Source organism: Dendrobates tinctorius, unplaced genomic scaffold (genome assembly GCF_039654945.1).
Source record: "Dendrobates tinctorius isolate UK_male_01 unplaced genomic scaffold, ASM3965494v1 ptg000022l, whole genome shotgun sequence".
Classification (NCBI taxonomy): Eukaryota; Metazoa; Chordata; class Amphibia; order Anura; family Dendrobatidae; genus Dendrobates; species Dendrobates tinctorius.
In genome coordinates, this window is record NW_027361690.1 from 26,024,973 (window position 1) to 26,052,408 (window position 27,436).

The following is a 27,436-nucleotide window of genomic DNA, read 5'->3' on the forward strand; positions in this document are numbered from 1 at the left end:
AAGATAGCGGATCAAGACAAAGGGGTTAGGCAAACGGATGGTCAAAGGCAAATCCGAGGTTGGTCAGCAAAAGATCAAAATACAGAACTCAGAGCTACAACTGGCAGAGATAAGCGGCAGACAGCCAGTTAAATAACCTGAGAATCATTCGAACAGTAGACACCTGTAGAAAGCCTAGCACATCCCGGCCCTGATTGGGCGACTGGACTATCACTCACCACTCTGACAGCTCTGCACGCCCAAGCCTCAGACAACTCAGCATGGCTCTGCCCCAGATTGGAAGGCTGAGCTGCCACTCATCACACTGAGAGGAGGAATCATAGCAGCTGTCACACAAGGATAATATCGCTAGCAGGGATAATACATATAGTGATGTCACAGATAATGGAAAGAAACAGTGATATCATAGCACAGGCAAAGTAAACACAGCTTCATAATACAAAGATTATGCATACTGTGATGTCACAGAGCAGTCATAATAAAGACAGCAATACAATACAAGAGTAATGTGATGTCACAGCACAGGGTTTACAATAGACTTTGGACTGAAGGCAGGATAAAGTCGTGGCAGAGACTCTGAGTCCACTGATGTACCACTTAAAGGGAATCTGTGAGTAGGATCGTCCCTCCTAAGCCATCTATATGGACATGCAGGTCATAGGGAGCTGAATTTAATGATACCTTGGTATCTGCAATCTGATATCTTATTTAGAGAAAAAAAATGTTATATGTAAATTTAGCTACAGGTTCCTCTCAGCTTCAGGCACACAGGTTCTCAATATTTTGGGACCACAGCAGAGCTGTGAGAGCTGCAGGAAATGTGTTTGCAGGGAGACAAAGCTCAGTTCTGCTGTTCTGTGTTACTTACATGTCTCACACTGATAACACCTTGTTTTTTTTTACGGCACAAGAATAATAAACACAATATCATAATACAAATCACATCTCAGTAAAAGAGAAGGATAATGCACAGTTATATTTTTCACTGGATTACTATTATTCATTGATAAAGAAAATATATATTTAAAAGAAAAATAGTCTGGGAAGCTGGATTTTCTACCTTTTCCTGCTACTAACTGCCTCCATGCTCCGAACTACATGTGAATCCAATGATGGTGAGCTGGATCCTTTTCTCATTGTTGCACAGTTACATTATGGTGCAGGGATAATAAACATCAGTATCCCAGGGCTAAGAATACACACAGTTATTCTCTTATGTGGCACAGTAAGTTTGTTGGTTGTATACTTGGTCTTTTCATTTGTGGCTTGTGATTTGTTAAAAAAATGGCATATTCACGCTCAGGCTGCATACCGTGGAGCTGATGTAAGAAGGTATCATTAAAATACACGATGTATAAAATCCCCTAATAAGGCCGGTTTCACATTTGCGTTAAAGGCCGCAGCGTCGGCCTGTGCCCGGCCGCCGCTAAGCCCCGCCCCCTGCCGCGCCTCTGCCGGTAGCTCCACCTCCGGGTGCATGATGCTGCATGCGTCATGCGTCCCCTATCTTTATCACTGAGGATGCAGGCCATGCGCAGTATGCGTTTTGGCGGCGCCTGCTTCCTTTTGACAGTGCGCCAACCAGCACCAAACGCAACCTGTTGCAATTTGGTTGCGCTCGGCGCACCGTCAAAAGGACGCAGGCGCCGCCAAACGCATACTGCGCACGGCCTGCATCCTCAGTGATAAAGATAGGGGACGCATGACGCATGCAGCGTCATGCGCCTGGAGGCGGAGCTACCGGCGGAGGCGCGACAGGGGGCGGGGCTTAGCGGCGCCGTGCACAGGCCGACGCTGCGGCCTTTAACGCAAATGTGAAACCGGCCTTACATCTAACATTGACAAAGGAAAGCAAGTGGTGGTGTCACGGTCCATTTTTGGAGCCGTAGCAGAATGTGGATTCTTATAGAAACCTTTTTCCTTTTTCCCCCGGTGGCCGCTGGGGTTTGCTACAACTGTAGTTGTTTTGGTGCTGGTTTTGCCCCCGGTGGCCGCTGGGGTTACTACGCGTTTGAATTAACCAACAGGTGATGACTACTCCCCCCTCCTTCCTATAAAAGGTCGTCATGTGAAGTAAATCACTGTTGGTAATATTGTTCATTTGTTATCCAACCGTGGTGAAGACTGGACCTACCTGGTGGAGATTGGGTTCAGCTTATCTGGAGCAGTGGAGTTGCTTCTGGATGCTGATCGGATCCTTACTCTGTTGCTTGGAGCATTTGCAGCAGAGCAAAGCTAAGTTTTGGGTTTTAGTTGCTTTAACCCCATGGTGTCTGTTTTATTTTCTTTTGTGAGTTTTTGGGTGCAGTTCACTTTATTCCCTGTCTCACCTCCTGGGGAGGGGGTTGGTGGTTTAGCTCAGGGCTAAACAGGAGATAGGGACAGGTCGGGGACTTGGGACTTACTACCTTCAAGTGTACCCCCAAGTTAAGGAGCGTCAGGGCACCCCCTTAGCCTGAGGGGCAGTTCAGGGGCCCAGGTTCCACGTTTCCTTCTTTGTCCCAACTACCCCGTGACAGGCGGCCAGAATATCTTCATGTCTTTTATCATAAGAGATTTGGGGGAATTTGCAGTCCCCTATAGACATTAGACCTTTAGCAGATCTTTTAAAACTGGATCCTGTGAGTAGAGTGAGTCTTTGTCCCCTTTTTGGGCAGCTCGCTGAATTGATTGTATCTTATCCCAATTAACTACTGAATACACTAGATGCCTCGAGATTCTCCATCCTGGCTACAGTCTGCTGATGTTATTGTCCTCGGCTAACTATCACTGTGGCTGAATTCCAAGTCAAATATAGGTAACCACTGCCGTCTTGGGATAAACCGTAACACAGGACTACATGGCGTTGACGTGTAGCAGTGTTTGCTGAAGTGTGCACTCGAGACCTGTCTCCCTTATATTGGTGCATATGTATATATCATGTTCAATATGTTATGTTCATTATCTGTTAAATACACAAGAACATAAACATAAAACATAAAATAGTCTTTTTTTATTTTGGGCCATTTTTTGAGGTCGATATACGGATCGCCGGATCGTTGCTGCGTCGTTGAGTAGATCTGCCTGTAGGACAGCTTACTAGCGACCATGTAGCGACGCACCAGTGATCCTTACCAGGTTGTATCGTTGTCGGGATCGCTGGAGCGTCGCTTAGTGTAACGGTACCTTAAGAGAAGACACTACTCTGTCAATATACCACTAGCAGAAACCGCAGAATACCTGGCAGAAGCGTATAAAAAAATAATAAAATTAATAAAATATCCAGATAACCCTTTAAGTGAGCCCAATTTATGGAAAGTTTGCTGCTTAATCTTGGAGCAGACACAACAAAGGTTCACACTCAAAGATCCCAGAAATTTAACACAACAGTCGTTTTTATAAGAAGATTAAGCAGAATAAATGAAATAGTTCTTTGAGAGTCAAATTCCAGGTGAAAACGAGAACAGTATTTACTGTAACATAACATACCGCTGGATGCGAACAATGTGCATAAACTGCTACAAATTAGACAGCAGGGTCCTTTGTTCGACAGGTATATTACAAAGGATAACATTTCACTTATATTGTGTCCCTATAAATAGCCAGCATGATATGTGTTACACCCATTAGGTTGCCCCTTTCTTTTTCCTCTTCTCTAGGACAGGATGACAACAGTGCCGAGACAATTGTCTTCATATAGCACACATAAATTACATCCATACAATTTTTTTATGAATTATCTTTGACATACTTGTTAACCCTGCAAGGATTAGAATACAGTATTACTGTATTAACAGTGGTTCTGGTGACATAAGGTTAAGACAGTGGTTCTGGTGATGTAGTCATGTAGATGATGTAATGTTTAATATATCAGACATGATATAAAAACAACTGTCTGAATGTCTGTCAGCTGAACATGAAATTTATTAAAGCCCACATACACTATAGACAGCTGTTCGATCATTCGCATGACAGCTACAGGTGCATCTCACAAAATTAGAATATCATCAAAAAGTTAATTTATTTCAGTTCTTTAATACAAAAAGTGTAACTCATATATTGTAGAATCATTACAAACAGAGTGATCTATTTCACGTGTTTATTTCTGTTAATGTTGATGATTATGGCTTACAGCCAATGAAAACCCCAAAGTCATTATCTCAGTAAATTAGAATACTTTATAACACCAGCTTGAAAAATGATTGTAAAATCAGAAATGTTGTCCTTCTGAAATGTATGTTCAGAAAATGCACTCGATACTTGGTCGGGGCTCCTTTTGCATCAATGTGGCGTGGCATGGAGGTGATCAGCATGTGGCACTGCTGAGGTGTTATGGAAGCCCAGGTTGCTTTGATAGCAGCCTTCAGCTCGTCTGCATTGTTGGGTCTGGTGTCTCTCATCTTCCTCTTGACAATACCCCATAGATTCTCCATGGGGTTAAGGTCAGGAGAGTTTGCTGGCCAATAAAGCACAGTGATACTGTTGTTTATAAACCAGGAATTGGTACTTTTGGCAGTGTGCACAGGTGTTAAGTCCTGCTGGAGAATGAAATTTCCATCTGGCGTTTAATTAAAGAAAAACAATGATCCTGTGGAATCCCAAGGGTGGGTGCACATATCAGAGGTGGAAGGTCATCTCCGTCATCCCTCAGCTTTGGGTTATAGGGCAGTTTCATAACTTGGGTTGTTCTAGGCTCTACAATACCAATCATGTATTTTTTTGTTTACTTTAATTTTTAGATAAAACAGTTTTATTATGTTTCCATTATTTTTTCATACTCTATTTTATGGGTTTTTTTTAATTTTTAAATTTTTTTAACTTAAGGCCCGTCACACATAGCAATCTTGCTAGCGAGATCGCTGCTGAGTCACAACTTTTGTGACACAACAGCGATCTCACCAGCGAGATCGCTGTGTGTGACAGGGATCTCACCAGCGAGATCGCTGTGTGTGACAGGGATCAGCGACCGGCCCCCCTGCCTGTATCGCTGATCGTTGCAAGAAACCTCTGGACATTTTTTTCATCGCTGATCTCCCGCTGGCCAGCATGCTTCACTGCGTGTGACAGGCGGGAGACCAGCGATCAGCTGTAAAATAATTTAAAAAAATAAAAAATATTGTTTTATTCTCACCTTCCGACGTCCCGCGCAGTCTTCCCGCCTCTCTCCATGCTCCGGTCCCAGTAATCCTTTGCAAGAATGACCGCGAGACTTCGCGATCCCGCGAGAACGGACGTCATCGCGGTAATTCTCGCAAAGGATTACTGGGACTGGAGCGTGGAGAGAGGCGGGAATGCTGCGCGGGACGTCGGAAGGTGAGAATAACAATATTTTTTATTTTAATTCTATTTTTTACATGGATCCATGGTATCAGTGCTAACGAACACAGCGATGCCACGCACTCGGCGTTGCTGTGCTAATCGCTGGTGAAGCTGTCTGTTTGACAGCTCACCAGCGATCACATAGCGACTTACCAGCGATCCTGACACATTGATATTGTTGTTGGGATCGCTGGTAAGTCGCTATGTGTCACTCCAGCTTTAGTCCTTAGAAGGGAATTTACTTTCTTTTTTCTTTTCTGATTACTGATCTAATATCTTGCAATACTTTCATACTGCAGGGTATTAGATCTGTCAGTTTTAGGCCACGTGCACACATTCAGTATTTGGTGAGTTTTTTACCTCAGTATCTGTAAGCCAAAACCAGGAGTGATGACGTGTTTCTATTATACTTTCCCTCTGACTGTCCCACTCCTGGTTTTGGCTTACAAATACTGAGGTAAAAAACTCACCAAATATTGAACATGTGAACGTGGCCTACGATAACTGACTGACCAAAAAGTTATAATTTAGTTTTGGACTGTTATGGCAATTACCTGCACTTCACAATTGCATATGCTTAAAGAGCGAGTCCGTCCCTCAAATAACCATATAAATACTGCTGTCACTATTGACAGTGGTATATAAAGGTTTAGAGCACCACTCCGGCGGGGTTTTCTTTTATTTTACCACTGACATGGTGCTTAAAATCTAATTTCCCTGACCCTACTCTTATAGTCACTTGCTGCCGTCTTCACCTTTTATCAGCACCGCTTCCGTCAGTCTCCAGCAGTTTGCGACCTGCCGTCTGCTCTAGTGTTTCATGGAGCGAGCCGGAGGACACACCTTAATACAAGTCTATGAGAGTGTTGTTCTGGCTCTCATAGACTTGCACTGAGAGCTTGTGTCTTAGCTTCTGACTTCAGGCCAATCAGAAGTTGCGGTAGAAAGATGGTGCCACGGGACTTGAGTGGCGCCGAAAAAAGGTGAAGTGGGTGAGTATAAGACCTTAGATTAGAAGCATCACTCCAGCGCTGAAAAAAATCCCACTGGAGTAGTACTTTAAATAGCATTGATCTATGCTAAGACCGTACTTCTGCCTGCTCTTTGCCATCCTGAACAATGCCTTGGGAGCTGGGGTGCCCCGTGCGCTTCAGATGACAGCCACAGGGACTGTAAGCAGCTCCTTGGCCACATGTTTGAGATCGCTGACATAAACTATATGGAGTCATTATTTAATCCTAATGAGAGCACTTTCTGTTATTTGCAAGACTGTACAGCAAACACAATATTATACATAATCATAACAGTAAATTCACCTTTGACGAAATCCAGCGTATATCTCCTCTTTGACCCCAGAAATTAATTTTGGTGATCAAATGGCTGACCAAACGATGGCTGGGAATAAACTATATCCAGTAGATTGTAAAAATAAGGGCTAATACCCAGCACGGAAAAAAAAAGGTTCAATGCATTTTCATACCTAATAAATTATTTTCTGAAAAAAATGGTGTGGAATCCCTTGAAATTTGATTAACCCTCAGAGGGAAAGGGGACATCTGCGGGCTGATATTTTACAGCCAGGTAAGGAGGTAATACACATGTAGCTTCCCAGGCTATTAATATCAGATCACAGCTATCTATTAAGACTACTGATTATTAAAATGGGCGACCCACCAGCAAAGACTAGGCAGACAGCTGCGGGCTGATATAAGTAGGATAGGAAGAGGCAATGGATATTGGCCCCCTCCCAGACTGAAAACATCAGCTCTCAGTCGCCCCAGATATGGTACATCTATAAGATGTACCAAATCTGGCAATTAGTCTCGCTCTTCCCACTTGCCCTGTGGTGGTGGCAAATGGGGTGATAGTTGCTGGGGTAGATGTCAGCTTTGCATTGGTAACTGACATCAAGCCCAGGGGTTAGTAAAGGAGAGGCATCTAAGACACCCTCATTACTAACCCAATAGTCATATATATATATACTGTATAAAGCTGAAAGTATGTATGGGTGTGTATGTATCAAACCCCGCCCACTCCACATAGCCCCACCCACTCCACATAGCCACACTCACTCCACACGCAAAGCCCCGTCCACACGGTCCACGTTGTTAGCCAACCAAATTCACCTCTCCAATGGGAAGATAATGGATTATTATTGGAGAGGTGAGGAATATGGTTGTTCATTTTTTAAAATTCTTTTACAGGGGACATGGGCATCAGAGCATTATTTTCACGCTGGGAACAGGTGAGGGTTATGCTGCTTTATTAATTTTTTACAGCAATGGATTGGGCATAAAGGTGGATGCGACATTTCTGGGACGGATGAGAGCTGATGTTTTTAGTCTCGGAGAGGGCAAATATCCACGGCCCCTTCCTAACCTATTAATATCAGCCCACAGCTACCTGTCTAGCCTTTGCTGGTTATTAATTATAAGGGGATGTTACTTTTTGGGGGGTTCCCCATTTTAATAACAAGTAAAGGCTAAGTATGGAGCTGTGATTTGATATTAATAGCCTGGGAAACTACATGGGTGTTACCCCCTACCCAGGCTACAAACATCAGTCCTCAGCTGTCCGCTTTCCTTCTGCTGGTTAATAAAATGATGGGGATCCCATGCTATTTTTTTTTTCAGAAAATTATTCATTTATTAACTATTTCACAACCCAGCCTGTTTTCACCTTTCTGACCCGGCCAATTTTTACAATTCTGACCACTGTCGCTTTATGAGGTAATAACTCTGGAACGCTTCAACGGATCCCAGTGATTCTGAGATTGTTTTCTCGTCACATATTGCACTTTATGTAAAAAATTTTCGATATGACTTGTGCTTAATTATGAAAAAAACAGAAATTTGGCGAAAATCTTGAAAATGTCCTAATTTTCCAACTTTTAATTTTTATGCCCTTAAATCAGAGAGTCATATGGCACAAAATAGTTAATAAATGACACTTCCCACATGTCTACTTTACATCAGCACAATTTTTTAACCAAAAATTTTTTTTTTAGGAACTTATAAGGGTTAAACTTTGACCAGCGATTTCTCATTTTTTCAACAAATTTTACTAAACCATTTTTTTATAGACCACATCACATTTGAAGTAACTTTGAGGGGTCTATATGATAGAAAATGCCCAAAAGTGACACCATTCTAAAAACTGCACCCCTGATGGTGCTCAAAACCACATTGAAGAAGTTTATTAACCCTTCATTGCTTCACAAGAATTTTTTGAATGTTTAAAAAAATAGACATTTAATTTGTTTTCACAAAAAATTTACTTCAGATCCAAATTGTTTTATTTTACCAAGGGTAACAGGAGAAAGTGAACCCCAATAGTTGTTGTACAATTTGTCCTGAGTACGCTGATACCCCATATATGCAGGTAACCCACTGTTTGGGCGCACGGCAGAGCTCGGAAGGGATGGAGTGCCGTTTGACTTTTCAATGCAAAATTGGCTGGAATTGAGATCGGACGCCATGTCGCGTTTGGAGAGCCCGTGATGTGCCTAAACAGTAGAAACCCCCCACAAGTGACACCATTTTGGAAAGTAGACCTCCTAAGGAACTTATCTAGATGTGTGGTGAGCACTTTGAACCCCCAAGTGCTTCACAGAAGTTTGTAATGTAGAGCCGTAAAAATAAAAAATCTTTTTTTTTCACAAAAATTGTATTTTTGCTGCCAATTTTTTATTTTCCCAAGGGTAACAGGAGAAATTGGACCCAAAAAGTTGTTGTGCAATTTGCCCTGATCATGCTGATTCCCCTTTATGTGGAGGTAAACCACTGTTTGGGCGCATGGCAGAGCTCGGAAGGGAAGGAGCACCGTTTGAGTTTTTCAACGCAGAATTGGCTAGTATTGAGATCAGACGCATGTCACGTTTGGAGAGCCCCTAATGTTCCTAAACAGTGGAAACCCCCCAATTCTAACTCCAACCCTAACTTCAACACACCTCTAACCCTAATCCCAACCCTAACCATAACCCTAACCACAAACCTAACCCTAACACACCCCTAACCCTAATCCCAACCCTAATCCTAACTTTAGCCCCGAACCTAACCCTAACTTTAGCCCCAACCCTAACCCTAATGGGAAAATGGAAATACTTTTTTTATTATATTATTTTTCCCTAACTAAGGGGGTGATAAAGGGGTGTTTGATTTACTATTTATAGCTTTTTTTTGTTTGGCAGCTGTCACACACTAAAAGACACTTTTTATTGCAAAACATAGTTTTTGCATCACCACATTTTGAGAGCTATGATTTTTCCATATTTTGGCCCACAGGGTCATGTGAGGTCTTGTTTTTTGCGGGATAAAGATGACGTTTTTATTTGTGCCATTTTCGGGCAAGGAAGAGGACGTCATCGCATGAAGATGGGAGGCGCCGGACCCGGACCGCAATGGACCGCCCCTGGGTATAATCGAACTTGTTTTTCTTATCTTTCAGGTTACATCGGGGGCCTTATCTACAGCATTAAAGAATGCTGCAGATAAGCCCCTAATGGCGGTGGCCGCAGCTTATATGCGAAAAATGAGGTGACAGATTCCCTTTAACTTGCATTGGCAGGTGTCGTCCGAGATACGAGGACAATCGCATCATGCTGCGATTTTTTTTCTCAGTCCGATTTCATCTGAGAAAAAAAATCGCATATGAGCAGCGAATCATAGATTTACATTGGCCAGAGTGGAATACGATTTTTTTTTTTTTTATCGGATTGCACACGTCCGGTTTTCTCACAGATGAGTGTGAGCCCTAAGTCTGTATTCTTTCTAGATACTGTGGATCTTAATTACAACCAAGCTTCTCAATGATTATTGTTGCAGTCCCAAACAATGTGCAGAATTTCTTTGGATTAACATCTGTATAATGGAAATGGGTTGACGGCTGAAAGTAGTCCATTAATACCAATACAAAAACTCAAAAAATTGTTGCCATGTAACAGTTCTTGATTATTTCTACAAACAATGTTCTTCCAAGAAGCTGAGTCATATGACTGAAAGTGGTCATGATTTAATAACAGACTATTGACAGACTATAGAGGATCCATGACGTCCCGCATGTGGACTAGTGAGCTGCTTTTAATTATTGGTCTACCAGAGACTGTAATTAAACCCCTAACAGACAACTGATCATGAGAGATTTCCTATTTCTGTGAGAAATGACCCATATAACGTGGAGGTGAATGCCTGGAATATGGATGTTCTGATCTGGTTATGACTAAACTTACCTGTTTATCACAAAGTTTATTTTTATAATTCAGTAGTGTGAGGGATCTCACAGGGGAAAGGGGGGGTTGACTTTGCTCACCTCAGGGAGAGGGGCAAAAAGGACCTAGCAGGGGTCAGCTCTCTGGCGCCACCACTTGCCCCTCGTCAGTCGGGGAACTGCACTGAGGGTAAACTATCACCGGAAAGACTTCCCTTATAGGTACGAGTTAGTGAGGCACTCCTAGTCCAGGCTGGGGATATATGTGTAAACCTCCCGGCCGTCACTGCCAGAGTTCCTCAATAAAACAATACGGTATTCTGCCACCAGTTCCTCGTTTGAAATAAGTCCCATCCGACAACAGTCTTATATCGGGTCAGGAACAAACCTGGTAGCGTATCATGTAACCAGCCGAGCGTGCGGACGTGGGGATTTGTGGATCAAGATAAAAGAGCAGCCCAAGATTAATTTTATATTTAAACGCCTAAAAGACGCACCAGAAATATACAAGCATATATTTACAGAACAATATACAAGTATGCAGTCAGGGGTGTAGTACAAAGGATAAGGTATAGATAGGATGCAATTACCGTGTTATGTAGCATGTGACCACAGGGAGGCGCTGAGGGATCACAGGTCCAAAACTTAGTTACAGGCTTTCCTGGCTCTGTCTGATAACGGGTCCTCCAGCCAGAAGAAAAACTGAGCTCCAAGTGAGGAGCTGACACTTATCTCCTTGGCTGACCCTCCCACACTCTTTGCCCATCCCTGGGCTTGTGTAGCCTCTCTCCTCCGATCTCTGAGAGTATGATTTCCAGTCCAGAACCGTGAAAGGCCCATAACTTTCCACCCGAAGCTCTGAATGGAATGGCAGCATAAAGTCCAAATATGCCTCCCGTATGTAATTCTGGGTGGCTAAGCTTTATAATTCCATAGCACAGAGTGCTACAATTGGCTCCGGGGACGGGCGTATGGGGGAAGGAACACCGATTCGGATGATGTGCTCGGCTAGGCTCAGAGATCTTGAATTCTGTCATTATAGGTCATTTTCCAGATTCAATACCTCATAGTCTTGCTGTGATTTGTTGTACGACGAGGTATATCCATGTGTTTCAAGTCAGACTAAAGACTTCAGGTTGCCTGTAGCTTGCAGGGGATTTCGCACCTTTGTGTTATGAGTTTCAAAGGATTTGTTCTTGGTTTTTAATTAAAGATAAACACTGCATGGCTTTTTTATGGCCTTGGAGGAGGCAAGGGTGGGGGTACATTTCAGGAGTGGAGAGAATTGTACTTCGTCCTTCACAAACTGTGTATCCAACAAAATCTGGGAAGCACATTGCTACATATCGCGTCACTATAAACAGACTAGCTGGATTCTCTTACTCTAATGATTGTTGTAATGTTTCACAGCAAACATAGAAGCTACTCATTCCACAGCTGTAAATTTTCTTCTGTTTTCATTCCTAGATTATATTTGCGTAGAATTTAATTGCTGTGTCCAATTGTTTTGCCACTGTACATAAACGCTGCCTGCATGCTGCTGCTGCTACAAGTATCAGATCAGGCGCCTTGACGTAGTGTTTCAACATGTTCCTAATTGAATTTTCCCTGAAATAAGTTACCAATAAACCATGTGTTCTAGGCTAAAAGGGTCCCACTAAGGGATGCACTGTACAAAATGTGGTTCTTTTTTGTACTCTTGTTCATTTTGATCTTTTTTTGCTTGTTTCTTTTATTTTTTTTATAATTATCTTTCAGATCTAATTGTTTGTCCATGTAGTTTTATTTTCAAGGATTCTATTTCTGCTCAGCTTTTACTAAGTTAAAGGGATTTTCTGATACTTTAATATTAATGGCCAAATCTTAGGATATTACCACCATCTATGGGTGAGGCTCAGCCGGTTTTAGGGGCTGCTTCTTCCTCTTCATTAGATGTACACACACACAGCATGCACCAAACATTTTGTAACATGCATGCCTGGTAGTAAAGCCTATAGTTGCTCAGACCCATTCAAGTGATTTTTGTGGATAGGTGATACTGATAAATGCTGAAATGCTGTGGGGAAAAGCTTGAAAATGACATACCAAGAAGGTTGAAACATTTCGAAGTCAGCCAGAACCATGATACATTTAGAAACACCTTCCACTCATTGATAAGGGTTATTATTACAAAATGTGTTGAGTAAAATGCATTTAATATACTATTACCATATATATTTATGTGTATATATTACAATGTATATGCATATACAAAAATGAAAAAAGCAGGTGGCACTCAAAAATGGGAAACTAGCAAAGGTCCAGTGAAACTTTTAATAAGCCCCATGTATAACAGGCACGTTTTGGCTCCACAGAGCCTTTCTCAAGCCAAGGACCTGTGAAGCCAAAATGTTGCCTGTTGCACATAGGGATTATTAAAAGTTTCACTGGACCTTTGGCAGTTTCCCAGTTTTTGAGTGCCACCTGCTTTCCTTATTTTTCTATTGTCTGTTTTTTGAGATACAACCCGCGGGCTGGCACCAATCCTTAACTCTGAAGCTGGTGCTGCGTCATCTTTTTTTTGTTATATAGTATTATGATATCTTTATTTATATAGTGCCAATATATTCTTCAGAGGCTACAAGTACAAGTAGCATCAGATATTAGAGTGTAACTAATAGTGATGAGCGAACGTGCTCAGATAAGGCGTTATCAGTGCTTGCCCGGGTGCTAACCGAGTGTCTTCGGCATGTTCGAAAAATATGTCAAAGTCGCGGCTGTTCAACAAGACAAAACTGTGTTGTTCTCAGGGGATGCCATTTTACTTAGGTATTCTTCCTTATAAGCATTACATTGCACAGCAGTATACAAAACCCTCGACTATTCACAGTATGCAGATACAAGGGCTACATGTACCACTAGGTGCATAAGATTTTAGCTGAATCCTGCTCCCCAGTAATATGTAATGTGTAGTACAGACATGAATTGGGAGAATTTATTTAATAGGGTAAGAAAAGTAATTATCCAGTTTATCTCCAGCTCATGGTCACCCGGGTAAAATCATGAACATAGTTTCTAATGCACAATGATCACCATACAAAGTTCTCTTCCTATACTAACTAGTTCGGCCACCATGTGTATCTTTCCCCTGCCATGCATTCATTATTACGTGGATTTAATGTACTTAAAGTAGATCAATGCTTATCAACACACATTTATTTTGTATAACATTGGTAATAATGGTGTAATGTATCTGTCACTGCTCAGTCAGTTCTGTTGGTAGGAATTATTTCACTGTTTTTTTTGTTTTTTTTAAAGAAATTTTGTTTAGGTGTATATAAGTCTGAGCAACATATTTTCTGGCAGTAAATAGGACTAAGGAATTGAAGTGTGTTCAGTGAGAAATTTGATCAATCAAATTCATGGTTTTCGGCAATGAATGTAAGGTCATATAATGGAACATAACACCTGCTTGCTTGCTTGCTAAACTAGGCAAAACTGTATAAAAAATGATTTTGTTGCTCATAGCAAGCAATACCAGATACAATTAAGATAAGAAATAAGGCTGATCTCTCATTGGTTGCTGTGGGCAGCAAAAGATAGTTTTTCTTTTAAATAGTATTGATAAAATTGGGCCAATATTTTTGTATATTTATTCTATGTTTCTGTTAGAACATAGAAAAGAGTCCTCAGTGGTTGATATATTATAATGACTAACTAAAAAAGTGATGCCAACTAGCAAAGTTAATGGTGTTAGTTGAGTTTGTGTGAAACTGCAGATGCAGGGCAGGAGGCATCTTTGCATGCACCATGGACAGAGGATTGGCTTGCACGCACAACAGCGGAAGAAGCAGTGGTATCACCCGCAGACAATGTTCTTGGAGCCTGGTGTTAAACCAACAAAGTCGGGTGCTTTGCTGCCATGTGCCTGATCATGCTGGTAAACGAGTTATATTAAAAGATCAATCATTTATTCCCATTTAATCCCAACGCATTTCGAAGTGGAAAACACTTCTTCTACAGGGGATGACAAATATTTGTCATCCCCTGAAGAAGTGTTTTCCACTTCGAAACGCGTTGGGATTAAATGGAAATAAATTATTGATCTTTTAATATAACTGGATTGTGCATTATGTCAAGCAGCGCATGAAAGTCCGAAAAATAAGTTCCTTAAGAAGCGATATACTGGCGGTCACTTGTCTGACCATTTGGACGTGCAGCAGCTGACGGTTTCCATACGCCTGATCTCTCCTTTAGCGGGTGAGTGGATTTTATATATCTTTATACCATTATCATCAGATAAGACCCTATTGCGCTTCTTTGTTCCTATAGTGTATTTTATTGATCATGCTGGTGGTGATAAGGCTAGTAGTTTTGCTACCCCTGCTGATGCGGACATGGCTGGTGGTGCAAATGGCTTTTTTGGGGTTATCGGCCGAGTCTTTAAAAAAACAACAAGACTGTTAGGTGGACAGTCATTGTCTCCTTCTCCCACACCACCTCAACACCTGTCTTTCGGTGTTCCGCAAGGCTCAGTTCTAGGACCCTTACTCTTTTCCATCTACACCTTCGGCCTGGGACAGCTGATGTAATGGCACGGTTTGCAATATCATCACTACGTTGATGACACGCAGATCTACCTATCTGTACCTGACATCACCTCCTTAATGGCCAAAATCATGTCTTCCCGCTATATCATCCTTCTTTTCTGCTTGCTTTCAAAAAGCGGACATGGACAAATCAGAATACATCATCTTTCAAGCATCTCACGCAGAGTACACCTTAGAGCTGTGTATGCATCATTCAGTACTACTTTAGTAAGAGGGAAACTTTGCCCAAGAGAAAATGATTTTCCAGAAATTCACAGCCTTTTTTTGCACATTTTTTGCAGCTGTGATCTGCATCTTCTTGGTGTGTATGTGGTAAATTTCAAAGTTGGCATCAGTACCATCATTGTCCATATCAGCACAGTAGCTCAGTGGTTTGCTGGAGTCCTGGGTTCGAATCCCACCAAGGACAACATCTGCAAGGAGTTTGTATGTTCTCCCCGTGTTTGTGTGGGTTTCCTCTGGGCACTCTGGTTTCCTCCCACACTCCAAAGACATACTGATAGGGAATTTAGATTGTGAGCCCCATCAGGGACAGTGATGATAATGTGTGCAAACTGTAAAGCGCTGCGGAATATGTTAGCACTATATAAAAATAAAGATTATTATATCTTGTAAAGAGGAAATCTGGTGTCTCCAAGGGTCGTCGTTACACCAGGACAATTAATTTTAGACTGTGACCTTTGGATATTATTGGTAATATGTATAGGTGAAGATGAATAAGCTTGTGCCACGGGTGTGTTTATAGTTACGGACGGTGCACTCCTCTTTCAACTTAGTTTTTCATGAGCATCCATCAGTTTGTTTGGTTTTCCTCCAACACTGATCTGCTTTCTCTAATTCAGCATCTCACAAACATGTTGCACTTTGCCCTTTATACAGACACGTGCGTGTTTTGCAACATATTTTGTACGGGCATTTCTTATGCCGAGTCTCGCATGCGCATCTGTTAGGCCGGGGTCACACTGGCGAGGAATACGGCCGAGTGAGAGGCGCTAAAAGCACGCATTAGACACGGACAAATGATTCTCTATGGGGTCACTCGCACCAGCCGTATATTTCTCATCCGTATTCTACGCTCCGTGCCAATCGCAGCATGCTGCGATTGTCAGCGTACTACGGCCGTAGTACGCCAATGCAAGTCTATGGGTGCGCAAAAAATACGCATTACACACGGAGCACACATGTGACTTGCGAGAAATACGCACCAGGTGTCTTTTAGCAAAGCCGGCAATTCAGTGCGCTATACAGTCAAATTTTGTTTAAATGCAGATTGCACATTTTCTGTTAATACAATAAACCTCATTTGAATCCAGAAATATAACTGAGTCCATCAGTTATTAGATATATGAAACGGAAATAGCTGTTGCAAAAACCAAAATTGTTATAAAGAAAAAAGGTTAACATTAATAGGGGTGCCCAAACTTTTACATATGACTGTATATACATTCTATGTGTCTATATCTATTCTTTGGTTTCCGTTAGAAACCCTGTCATAGGGCTCCATTATATGTCCATTTTGCAAGCCTGCGAGAAAATCTTGCCATACGGATGCCATACGGATTACATACGGATGCTTATATGCGCAAAATACGCGACCACACCTTGCTTACGGATGACATACGGAGCACTGTTTAGGGGCCATTCATCCGTATTACGCATGTAAAATACTGACCGTATTTTGCGTCGGTTAGTGTGACACCGGCCTTACACCGATCTTCTGACGAGCATGAAACTCATTCTGGTAATTGATGGTGCCTAAACGACGAATCATTGTTGGCTGTATCCTGGATCTCATACCTCCCATAAGCCACTGCTGTTATTAATCATGCACCTTCCCATTCCTGTCATCACCATGCCCCTTTTACTGATCACTTCATCCAACAATTCGTCCGCCATATTTTTACAAAAAACCTGAACCTTCGCAGCAGCAACTGTGTAGGAAACCGTGTTACAGTCTTGCAAGGTGTTTATGATGCCCTTCAAAAAAAATTTACACACCTTGTTGATACCCCCAGGGGGAAATGTTTGCCAGCCCCATACACTTATTGCATGGGCATTCCAAGTATAGATGAAACGCTCCTTTGTAATGTGATTTTTTTTTTATGAAACCCTCCCCCACATTTCTTCCAAGGGGGATTGTGGTGCGTGCAAATTAGGGCCAGGCCTCGCATTCACTTCGTGGACAAACTTTATGGTAATAAAAATAAAATAATAATGGAAACTTTTGTTTCATGTGGCCATCCAGTACCAGGGTTCAAAGGCTTATTGGGGTGCATATGACTTGGTAGCAGGGCAGGCCTTGCTGTCAATGCAACATTTTTTGTTGAAGCCCTCCTGGACATCTTGTGAAAGGGGTATTGGGGTGTGTCGTAATTCTTGGCTGCCCATCCACTCACAGCATAGGCAATAACAGTTTCAGAGACCCACTGTTTAATAATGGCCCTTTAAGCAGATTAATGCTGACTGATGCACCTGTAACATAGGCTCTGTGACTTTAAGAGTCCCTCCTTCATAAAGGAAACAAGATGAGTCTGCTTATGTGTCACACACCACATGGCCAGCTAGGGTTGGTAAATGTTACAATGACATTTCCCAGTGAATGCATTTGTTTTGGTTGAAAGCAATTTTAAAGTTGAAAAACGCTTCAAAAACGCTGCGTCGGACTATAGCCCTAGTGGTGGAGGAACATTTTAGTCTGGGGGTATTTATTTTGCCTTATATACAAGTCATTAACCTGGAAAGGATGAACCTTAACATATTTCCCAGCAAAATCCGTGTATGAGGAATCGGGTCTCATCGGCCTCATGCGCCTCTCTTTATAGTGATGCTGACACCTTGGGTCTCGTTTATCACAACCAAAAGAAAATCTACCATTGTTGCCCATAACAACCAATAAGACTATAGCTTGCATTATATAATGCAGTGTTAAAATTAAAGCTGAGCTCCGATTGGTCGCAATGGGAAACAAAGATAGCTTTTCTCTCAGTTCGCTATAGCTGCCGGCACGTTTGCCATGAGAGCGCGCATCGCACATGGAGCCGGCACTGCCACTAGTCACATCTGCAGCATCTGCCATCCTGACAGAAACTGCCGCGCACCGAGGACCAGGAACCATTTAAACTCCCCTCCGCAATTTCACCACGCCCTCAGCGGCTGCCGGTGATTGTGATTGGTTCCCTCGGAGCTCATTTACATTGACGTCAGTAAAGGCTGGAGGTCACAGGTTTGCGGCGCTTTTATTGGCTGCGGCTCGTGTGAGAGCGGTGGTGGTGAGGGAGAGACCGCCGGGAGGAGGGCAGGAGAAGAGGCGGCGGGGAGAGCGGAGCAGGCACACAGAGCACTGCAGCATTGCGGGGTGTAATGACAGGCGCGCTGGCTGCACAGAGCGCACGACTGCTAGCACGAGAGCGCCATTTTAATTCATTGGGGCATCCTCAGCGCGTCGTGTAGCGCCGGCAGCGGGGCATGTGCGTCCGGGCAGCGCTGCAGGTCTTTCCCTGCGGTCTTCAGGGGGCGGGGAGGGGGAATCTTCCTGTTGCCAAGAAGAGCGGAGTGTGCGAATGTAAATAAGCCTCTTCCTCCTCCTCCGCTGCTGGAAGATGATGATGGTGATGAGGAGGAGTCCCACGGTCCCCACTCTGTAGCCGTGGAGGGGACACCGAGGAAGATCTGTGCCTTGTACCCACCCGGGGAAAGCCCTCATGCCCGCCTCTTACCGGGGAAGCAGGAGGCAGTGAGGGCGTGGAGGGCGCAGCGAGCTCCGGGCATCCTTCCTCCTGTGCAGCCATCCGGGGACACGATGTTGCCATGCTGCTGCTGATGCTGCACAGGAGCCCAGGCGATCACCGGGATCTACATGTCCCAGTCTCGGCCGAGCTCTGATCGCAGGATAGTTCTCTCTACCGATCCCCCCGGGGACATGCCGGAGAGCGGCCGGCGCCGCGCAGGAGAGCACGCAGAGCCAGCGACTGGCAGCAGAGACTGACGGCAGCCACCGGTGCTTGGCATTCGGCTGAGGAGGCATCAAAGCATGGGCTGTGCTCCAAGCATTCACATCTCTGACAGCAGGGTGGTGTATCACAGTGGCAAAGAGTCCGACGACTCCAACTCTCCACACCAGACCAACACTGTCCTGTCTCCGCAAGGCAACCCAGTCCCGGGATTATTCATTAAATCCTCCAACACATCATCCACTTATAAGGTGAGGGCTAAGAGGGAGGCCAGCCAGAGCATGGAGGCAGAGATCCCCAGCAGCAGATCCAGTGTGAAGGTAACAGCCAAAGGGGCAGCCGAGGTGGTAGGCCTGGCCAGCAGGGCAGGGGTTAATTGTGGGCCAGGTGACAGCACCTCTGCGGATCAGCCATCATCCGGGCCATTGACTGCCTGTCCCCCACCGATCATAGGGCCCTGCACACAGCTGGCTGGCACACTGCGCTGCCTCCTTATTAATCTGACTTTCTGCTAATGAGAGTCCCATTCACGACACATGTTTACCTACGGGGTGTTCCGTTATTAAGGCCCAGGGCGACTGCGAGACCTGTCACAGAAATCTGATTTAATACCTTTATCTGGCGGCAGGGCCTGCTTCTCTCCGTCCTTGTATTTCCTCTGCTCGGTTTGTGTCAGTGTTATACGTCAGCTGGTAAATATTGATATTTGTATGGATATTTTTGGCACCGCTTAATAATGGCTGAATGAAATATTTAATGTTGGAGGGGAAGAAAAGAGCGGCTTGTTAGGAGCTGTCAACCTGTTAGATGGATGGGGAACCGGGGAATTTGCTAAATTCTCATTGCAGACTGTTCCTTTCATAGAGAGCTGCAGAGAAGGCAGTCTTCTGTGTTGTCGGGCCTGCGACCGGCCGCGCAGAGCCGACCCAGGATCACAGAGCGACGTGGGAAATGCTGCTCCTATTCTGTAACTGGAGCTCAGCCGCTGCTTTATTCGCTTTTAGGATACATGGAAATCTAGCAAATTGGCACTGCTGAGCCGAAGCGGTTAATTTACAGAGCACTTCCCTTGGAATACAAATGTGCTAGTGCTTGGCTCGTCCTCCTCGGAGGTTGTCTGTAATTTGGCTTTGTGTACCTTCTTGAAGTTTTATGTTAACCTTTTTTTTCTTTTTTTTTTTCTCTAGAACCTTTCTGATTTAGGCCACGGTCACACATTCAGTGTTTGGTCAGTATTTTACCACAGAATTTGTTAACCAAAACCAGGAGAGGAACAATCAGAGGGAAAGTATAACAGAAACACGTCACCACTTCTGTTTCTATCACCCACTCCTGGTTTTGGCTTACAGATACTGAGGTAAAAACCTCACCAGATACTGAATGTGTGCACATGGCCTAATAGAAAATGTCACCACTTCTGTATTTATCACCCACTCCTGGCTTTGGCTTAGGGCAGCTTCACACGTCAGTGTCTCCGGTACGTGTAGTGACAGTTTTCTCACGTACCGGAGACACTGACACACGTAGACACATTCAAATGAATGTGTCTATGCAGATGTCAGCGTGTTTTCACGGACCGTGTGTAAAACACGCTGACATGTCTGTTTTTGTGCAACATCACGGATCACACGGACCCATACAAGTCAATGGGTCCGTGTAAACACGTACTGCACACGGATGCTGTCCATGTGCGATCCGTGTGCGTTTTTAAAAGTCAAAGGGTTAACATTGAAAATAATCTTTCAAAATCACGGAGAGCACACGGATGGTACGCACGGACATACGGATAGCACACGTATGGACACGGATAGCTCCGGTACCGGAATTATCTGGATGTGTGAAACTGCCCTTACAGATACTGAGGTAAAAACCTCACCAAATACTGAATGTGTGAACGTGTCCTTGGGCTGAGTTCTTATGAGGAGTATTTTAGCAGAAATTGACGTACATATTTTTATCTATTTCTGTTGCACTAAATATGCCTTTTATTTTGAGGATTTTCCACATAGACTTGAATGAGATGAGGAAAGTCTGCAGCTCTAAAACCGCGTGTGATTTATTGTGCATCTGCACGTGACTGTGTCGATAACGGCTCGCTAGCACTGGCGATGAAATCGGACGAGCGCGATGTTAATATGGGACCGATCACATCTGCGATTATTGTCGGCACGAGAAAATATTGCAGCATGTTGCGAGAATCTGATCGCATGCACTCGTACAAGTCTACAGGTGCGTGTGAAACCTCGCACCGCGTTTGGCTATCACCCGAGTGCAGTGCGATTATTGCGGCCGCTGCCAATGGAGGAGATGGAGAAATGACTTCCACAGGTGCTGTGCTGTGATTCTCTCACTGACGCTCGGATCACGCTCGCAGCAGACCAGGAGCCCAAAGCTCTCGGATCCGATGCCATACGCTGGTGTGATTCCAGCCCAAAGTTTCATCAAAACCAAGTATTACAAACAAAGCCATTTTATTTCAAACATGACCGATCAAAAGAAGACAAAACCGCAGCTGAAAAAAGGAGATAAAAATGCCATAAAATACAAAAAAAAAAAATTAATACTGTAGTGGCCTCACTCTAGTAAATTGGTGCAGAAAATCTACAGTATCAAAAAATGTATCCAATGCTCATTGTGAGAAGAGAGGAAAAATGTATCTTTGTAGAGTGTTAGCCATTATATTAAAATGTCTTCAAATTTGGTATCAGTGGTTGATACTTTTTAATGGCTAACAGAAAAGATGGTATCAACCACTGAGGGCTCACAACTTTAATATTTTTCATTGTGAGAACTTAACTTTAGGCTTGTTTGTGTCCTCACAATTAGCAAACTTGTTAACCGCATATACAAAACTATATAGAATCAATACGAAACGACATATTTGCTTCCAGAAATGTGTGTTCAATATTAATTGATTGTGGTCTGCACAATCCAAATCTGATCAACCCTCCGTGAGGGTTACATGTAGACCACAGAAAACGTCCAGAATCAAGGAATTTGTGTGACTCCTCCAGACTAGAGTCTGGAAATACAGGACTCTTCACACTAGACATGTGCATTATGTGTAGACTGGTTGTACCTAGGGTTATTGATGTTTGGCACCTGTGGCGGAGTAGACGTATATAGGAGTGTAACCTTTTGCTTCTGTACGTGGCTGTGATACGATAACATTTTGGCCAACATGGCCCAAATGTTTCCAAATGTGTTAGATGTTGTCCACTACTTGAAACAACTTAAATACTGTAGTTCCCCCATGTAATAGAAATGTATACTTGCCTGTCACGCTGGTGCCTTTCCAGTGATGTCAGAACTGAAGCTTGCATGGTGTAACAATGATGGACTGCAGCGCTCACTTGGCAGAATGTCATACAAGTGTTGGGAGACTCTGACATCGCTGTGACGAGGCACATGTATAGGGTTCATTTTTGTTACATCGTGGCTATAGAATGAGTTTTTCCAAGTAGTGGACACCCCTTTACCTTCTTATTGGATGCAAGTTGCACGCAGCTCAATAGCCGTTAAAATAAGCGTACATGGAACTTGTCTGCGTTTTAGTTTTTTTTTTTTTTTTTTTCCAGCAAACTCTCAACGCTACAATAATCACGTCGGGAAGTTGCACAAAGGTTCTTGGATGCAAAACACATGTTGTTGTGTAGCCTCCGTCTAATGAATACTGGACGCCATGGAGCAATGTGGCCCAGATCCTGAGTCACAACTGTTGTAGTAGTCGGTGTCATTTTTCTGCACTTCATGAGGATACTATTCCAGAAGTTACGGAATATAAGATTTACAGGGCTTGAGAAACCCCATTTTCCAACCATGCTTTTGAATGCAGTTGTGCCTGACACAGGGTCCCATTTTGCTGAGCGACAAGCGTCTGTCTACGTACACAGACTTGTCACTGCTATAGCACAGTGACACTCAGCGTTGGCAGACTGAAATTAACCTGTCATGGTGGACAAAAAATGTGTATATATAGTTGTATATATGTCTTTATTTTTTTTCAGTACAAGAAGGAATGACCTTCTTCTTGTCAAAAGCCCATCCATGTGGTTACTAGTTTAAGGTCAAGGCTGTGTGCAGTATGTGCAGTCTGTGGCCTCGCTGCTTGCAATATTTCACAATGTCGGAGTGCAGCCCGCCTCACTGCACTCCCTGATGTTTTCACCGATGACTAATATGCTGCTTTTATTTCAAGTGAAAAAAAAAAAAATGTCCTCCCTTCCAGCAGTTCCTACAAGTCCGATGCTATCTTTTACATATCGAGTGCGGAAAGATTACTGCGAGGCGATGGTCACGTGACCAATATTCTGACAAGTCGGATCACCTACCTCATCTGCTGCTCTAAAAATAATGGGGAAGCCCAGAAAATGCGAATCCACATGGTCTCGCTGCAAAATGAGAAAATGTGAAATTCCTAGAGTATTGCCGGGGAAAATAAGTGACACATCCCTAGGAGTTAGCGGTGACTTGCCAGTCTGCGCGCTTGTTTACTCTGATCCATCTCCCTCTGACTCTCTGGTGATTTACTGGGAAGGGTTAATTAGATTGGTAGGTTTTAACCCTATTCCTAAATAATATTTCACCTTCCTCTCTAAGTCACACCTTAACATGATTTAGTCTCTCAGCTCAAGCTATAAAAGTCTTAACTAGAGACGTGTGTGTGTAATATTTATTATATTCGCTTTTTTTTTTTTTTTTTTGCGTACCATGCAGATCAGATCTATCTAGGAGCGAACAGTCCTCTTATTCCACGCAGACCACCTACATCTGCAGGACAATCGCCAGGGCATAGCTCTTTCTGAATGACTTCTGTTTGCTTAGCTCCGAGCCACATTTCTATGCAGTATAATTCCTAAGTCTCCAAATGAGTGAAATTGCATGTAAGAGGTTTCTGTATACCCAGCGTACGTACATATGGAGGCCCCTGTTTTCTTTCTGAAGTGGAGAAGGGGTCTATTTATAAATCCATTCCCTATTTTTATATTGTGGTGTAAAAGTTACCTTTTGTATTTGGGTGGAAAGCCGGACTAAAGTTAGAAATGTCCCTGGTTTTTCAAGTTCAGTGCAGTTCATTGTGGCATTTGCTGCCTTATCAGGAGTGACACATATTAATATCCCTTTAGGGTCAACGTTCTTGAAGTCTCATGTGCTACAGGCCCATATTAATGTGACCAAGATCTGCTAAATCTGTTCAATTTTATTTGCACAGTATAGTAAAACCCTCATGGTCCATAGTTTGTAATTGCACATTTTGTAACTTCATAGCTGTCAAAAAAAAAAAAATACAAAAATGAAACCCATTTGACGGCTTCATGCAATGACTTGTGTAGAGTGACTTAAGCTACTGTAGTAGATGCAGCCTATGAAAAAAAAAAAGAATAGCATTGTTTCATAAAGGGGGTGGGGGAAACATTTTTTTGACACTTTGAGGAACTTTTTTGTTGCTTCTCATTATAGGGGGGTGGATGTTATATTCTGGCCCCGATTTCATCACAACTGGCAATTTTTCTCTCCATGGTTGATGAGGGGGCATGGTGGAGTCCCTCTCCTGTTGGATGAAGAGGTGCACTGTGCCAGAAATCTTACTTCAGTCCCTGACTGGAGTAAGTAATCCCACAGGTCATCACAAATTAGACAAGCCGTGGTGTCATCCCCTGTAACGCCCTGACTCTGACCATTTTGACATAGCTGGGAGAAATGCCAAGTTGCGCCAAAATTTTGCCACTTTTAAAAGAGATTTATGCCAGAATTCTGACAAAACTGCTTTGATGAATCGGGTCCAGAATGTTAAAATCCCATATACAATGCATTTTGGTTCATGATGTTTTGGGGTCAGTGACTTTTTAATTAAAATCCTGCATGTGCAGTTATGGCTCCCCCACCATCCTGACATTTTTTTTCCCATAGGTTTCACTATAGGATTTGAAAAGGGCATGAAATGTTCAAGGACAAAATCGCCCTGGCTCCAAAGAATGAATCCTTGTTTTTTTGTTGGGTAATCTGACCTGCGGTGCGTGTTTGAAATCCACAACATGTCAGTTTCTCTTGCGGGTTCGCGGAGTTCTATGTGCCGATGGTCACCATAGACTTTTATTAGATGCTGAAAATCAAAAGGCTAAAAACTCATGCGTTTTTTTTTTTTGTGCGTTACTGCTGCGGAAATGTACTAAAGACTGCAAAGCCACTTCAGGAAAAAGATCACTGGCTTTGTCCTGAATTGGCTTCTCCTAGGAAAACCTTTGTGACTCCGCTGTAGGAAGAAGACCTCATGGTCACATACCCCAAAGAGCCTTATCTGGGTGTTGGAACCTGTGGGAACTACAATGATGGCCTTTCTGAGGTTTCATCACTTCACAGTATCTGCTTAACAAATGTTTTAAAATATTGAGAAAAAAAATGACAATTTGTATTTAATATTTTTTTGGGCTAATCCTTTTATTTTTCTATGTTGATAACCTCAGTCACATAACATTGCGTTTTCCGCTTTCACAAAGTGTTCCTCCTGTAGTAGCAAATCTATTCTGGCAGTGGGGTGAAGCATTGCGTGAATGTCCCGAGAAATTCAACAGTCCTGCACATTAATCAATTGTTGTGTCGCCTTGGCCTTGCTTTGTTCCGCAAAATGGATTCCTGGTGCCTGGAATTTAAAATATTCACAAATCTGCTCACTCACAAAACAGGAACCATGCAGCGGATTTGCTTTTATATATGATATATTTGAAAGCGGATCTTATAACCAGATATCCCAAAACAAACTATATACCTTATTAAATAGATCTTGGACCTGGTGAGTCTGCTGTACTTGCGTTGAACTCTTTCGTACCACTTATTGATTTTAGCACTTGAGATACTCTGCTGTTCGGGAATTATTTGTGACTGCCTCCTTATTCTGTAGGGTGTAAGGCTTTGGGGGGATACAACAGTTTTGCATGTCTCCTTTCACTGTTGCACGTACACTACGGCCTAATATTGGCCTCATACATCTGATGCTTTTTATGTCTCCCACCCCCTGTTATAGTACTTATTTCCCAAGGTTCACCCATCTTTGGTCTGTGTTTATGTAGTTTCTGATTTTAATGAAATTGTGATCTGCTAAAATTTAATAAAATTTAATACACCTGGTAATTTTTAGGTTTTTCTTTCATTCACTTGTATGCAATATTTTGATCTGAACCCAGGTGACTGCTTCCTGCTTTGCTCTGTGCATAGGCAGTAAATCCAGGACGCTATTTCTTGGTTGCCAGCCTGGATTTCTTTTTCTGCACAACTTATTCCTCATACACAGTTAAAAGCATAATGAGTCATAAAGCTAATAAGTGATACATGTATACAGCTCGGAGACTAATCTGAGCACAATAGCAGAATTTATTGGGAACTGTAAAATAATAATTAGTCAAATTATCCTACACATGCTCCTTCAGATTAAATGCAACATACACATTATTTTCCCTTTCAAGACTAGGCCTTTTGCCCCGTTCCTAACCAGATGTATTTTAGGCTATGTCCCCACGTTTGAGTATTTGGAGAGGGGTTTTTTTTTTTTTTTTTCCCCCTAAAAGGTGTGTATTTTTGAAAAAATGCAAGTAGCCTATTTTACTTAACGGGGGGGGGGGGGGGGGGGGCAAAATTTGCAAATCAAAAGCTCATCATGGGAGAATAGCCTGCTGAGTAATAATGGGGATTTAAAATAATTTTTTTTTTTTTATGCTAACACTGAACTACTAAAATACACTTTAAAAATGTGTTCCCCATAGCAGTGATTGACATTGGCATTTTTTTATTTATATTATGCATTGTGCCCCCATAAAGACTTGGGGTGTGCGCACACGCTGCGGATCCGCAGCAGACTTGGCCCTGCGGATCCACAGCAGTTTCTGCTGCGGTGTACAGTACCATTATAACCTATGGAAATCAAAAACCGCAGTGCAGACGGTGCGGATTTGCTGCGGTTTCTAAACCGCAGAAAGAATTGACATGTCAATTCTTTCTGCGGATTCCGATCTCCTCCATTGTAGAGATGATAAACCGCAGGGCAAAACCGCTGGCCAATCCACAGATAAACCGCAGGTCTTTTGACCTGTGGATTTACCTGCAGATTTTGCAAAATCCGCAGCGTGTGCACACACCCTTAAAAGTTTGTCTTTTAAGTGGAAAAAAAAATATATATTTTCCCTTGTAACTGGGGTTGGTATACTATACTTGTCCGGGTTAGACTGTGTTCACACACAGCGTTTTTTTTTCCCGCGGATTTACAAAAAAATCCGCTTAAAAGAAGCTTCCTATTCATTTTAATGCATTTTGCACTTTTTGGGCATATTGATGCGTTTTTTTTTCCATGAAAAAATGCTTCGCGGTAAAAAAAAGCAGCATGCTCATTAATTTCATGGAAAA

General features: G+C 42.9%; 1 protein-coding gene across 4 annotated transcripts in view; it reads left to right on the forward strand.

Moving 5' to 3' along the window:
- PDE8A (phosphodiesterase 8A) overlaps window positions 1–27,436 on the forward strand; it is a 523,736-nt gene that overhangs the window by 164,823 nt on the left and 331,477 nt on the right. The window contains exon 1 of one of the 4 annotated variants that reach the window (XM_073568511.1): window positions 18,338–19,362. The exons of 1 other annotated variant lie outside the window; for it this stretch is intronic. In XM_073568511.1, the coding sequence (XP_073424612.1) occupies window positions 19,123–19,362 (240 nt within the window). In that variant the 5' untranslated portion in view covers window positions 18,338–19,122. Of the gene's footprint in view, window positions 1–18,337; window positions 19,363–27,436 lie in introns of those variants that run through there. 2 more of the 4 variants (XM_073568512.1, XM_073568519.1) reach the window with 2 other exon arrangements.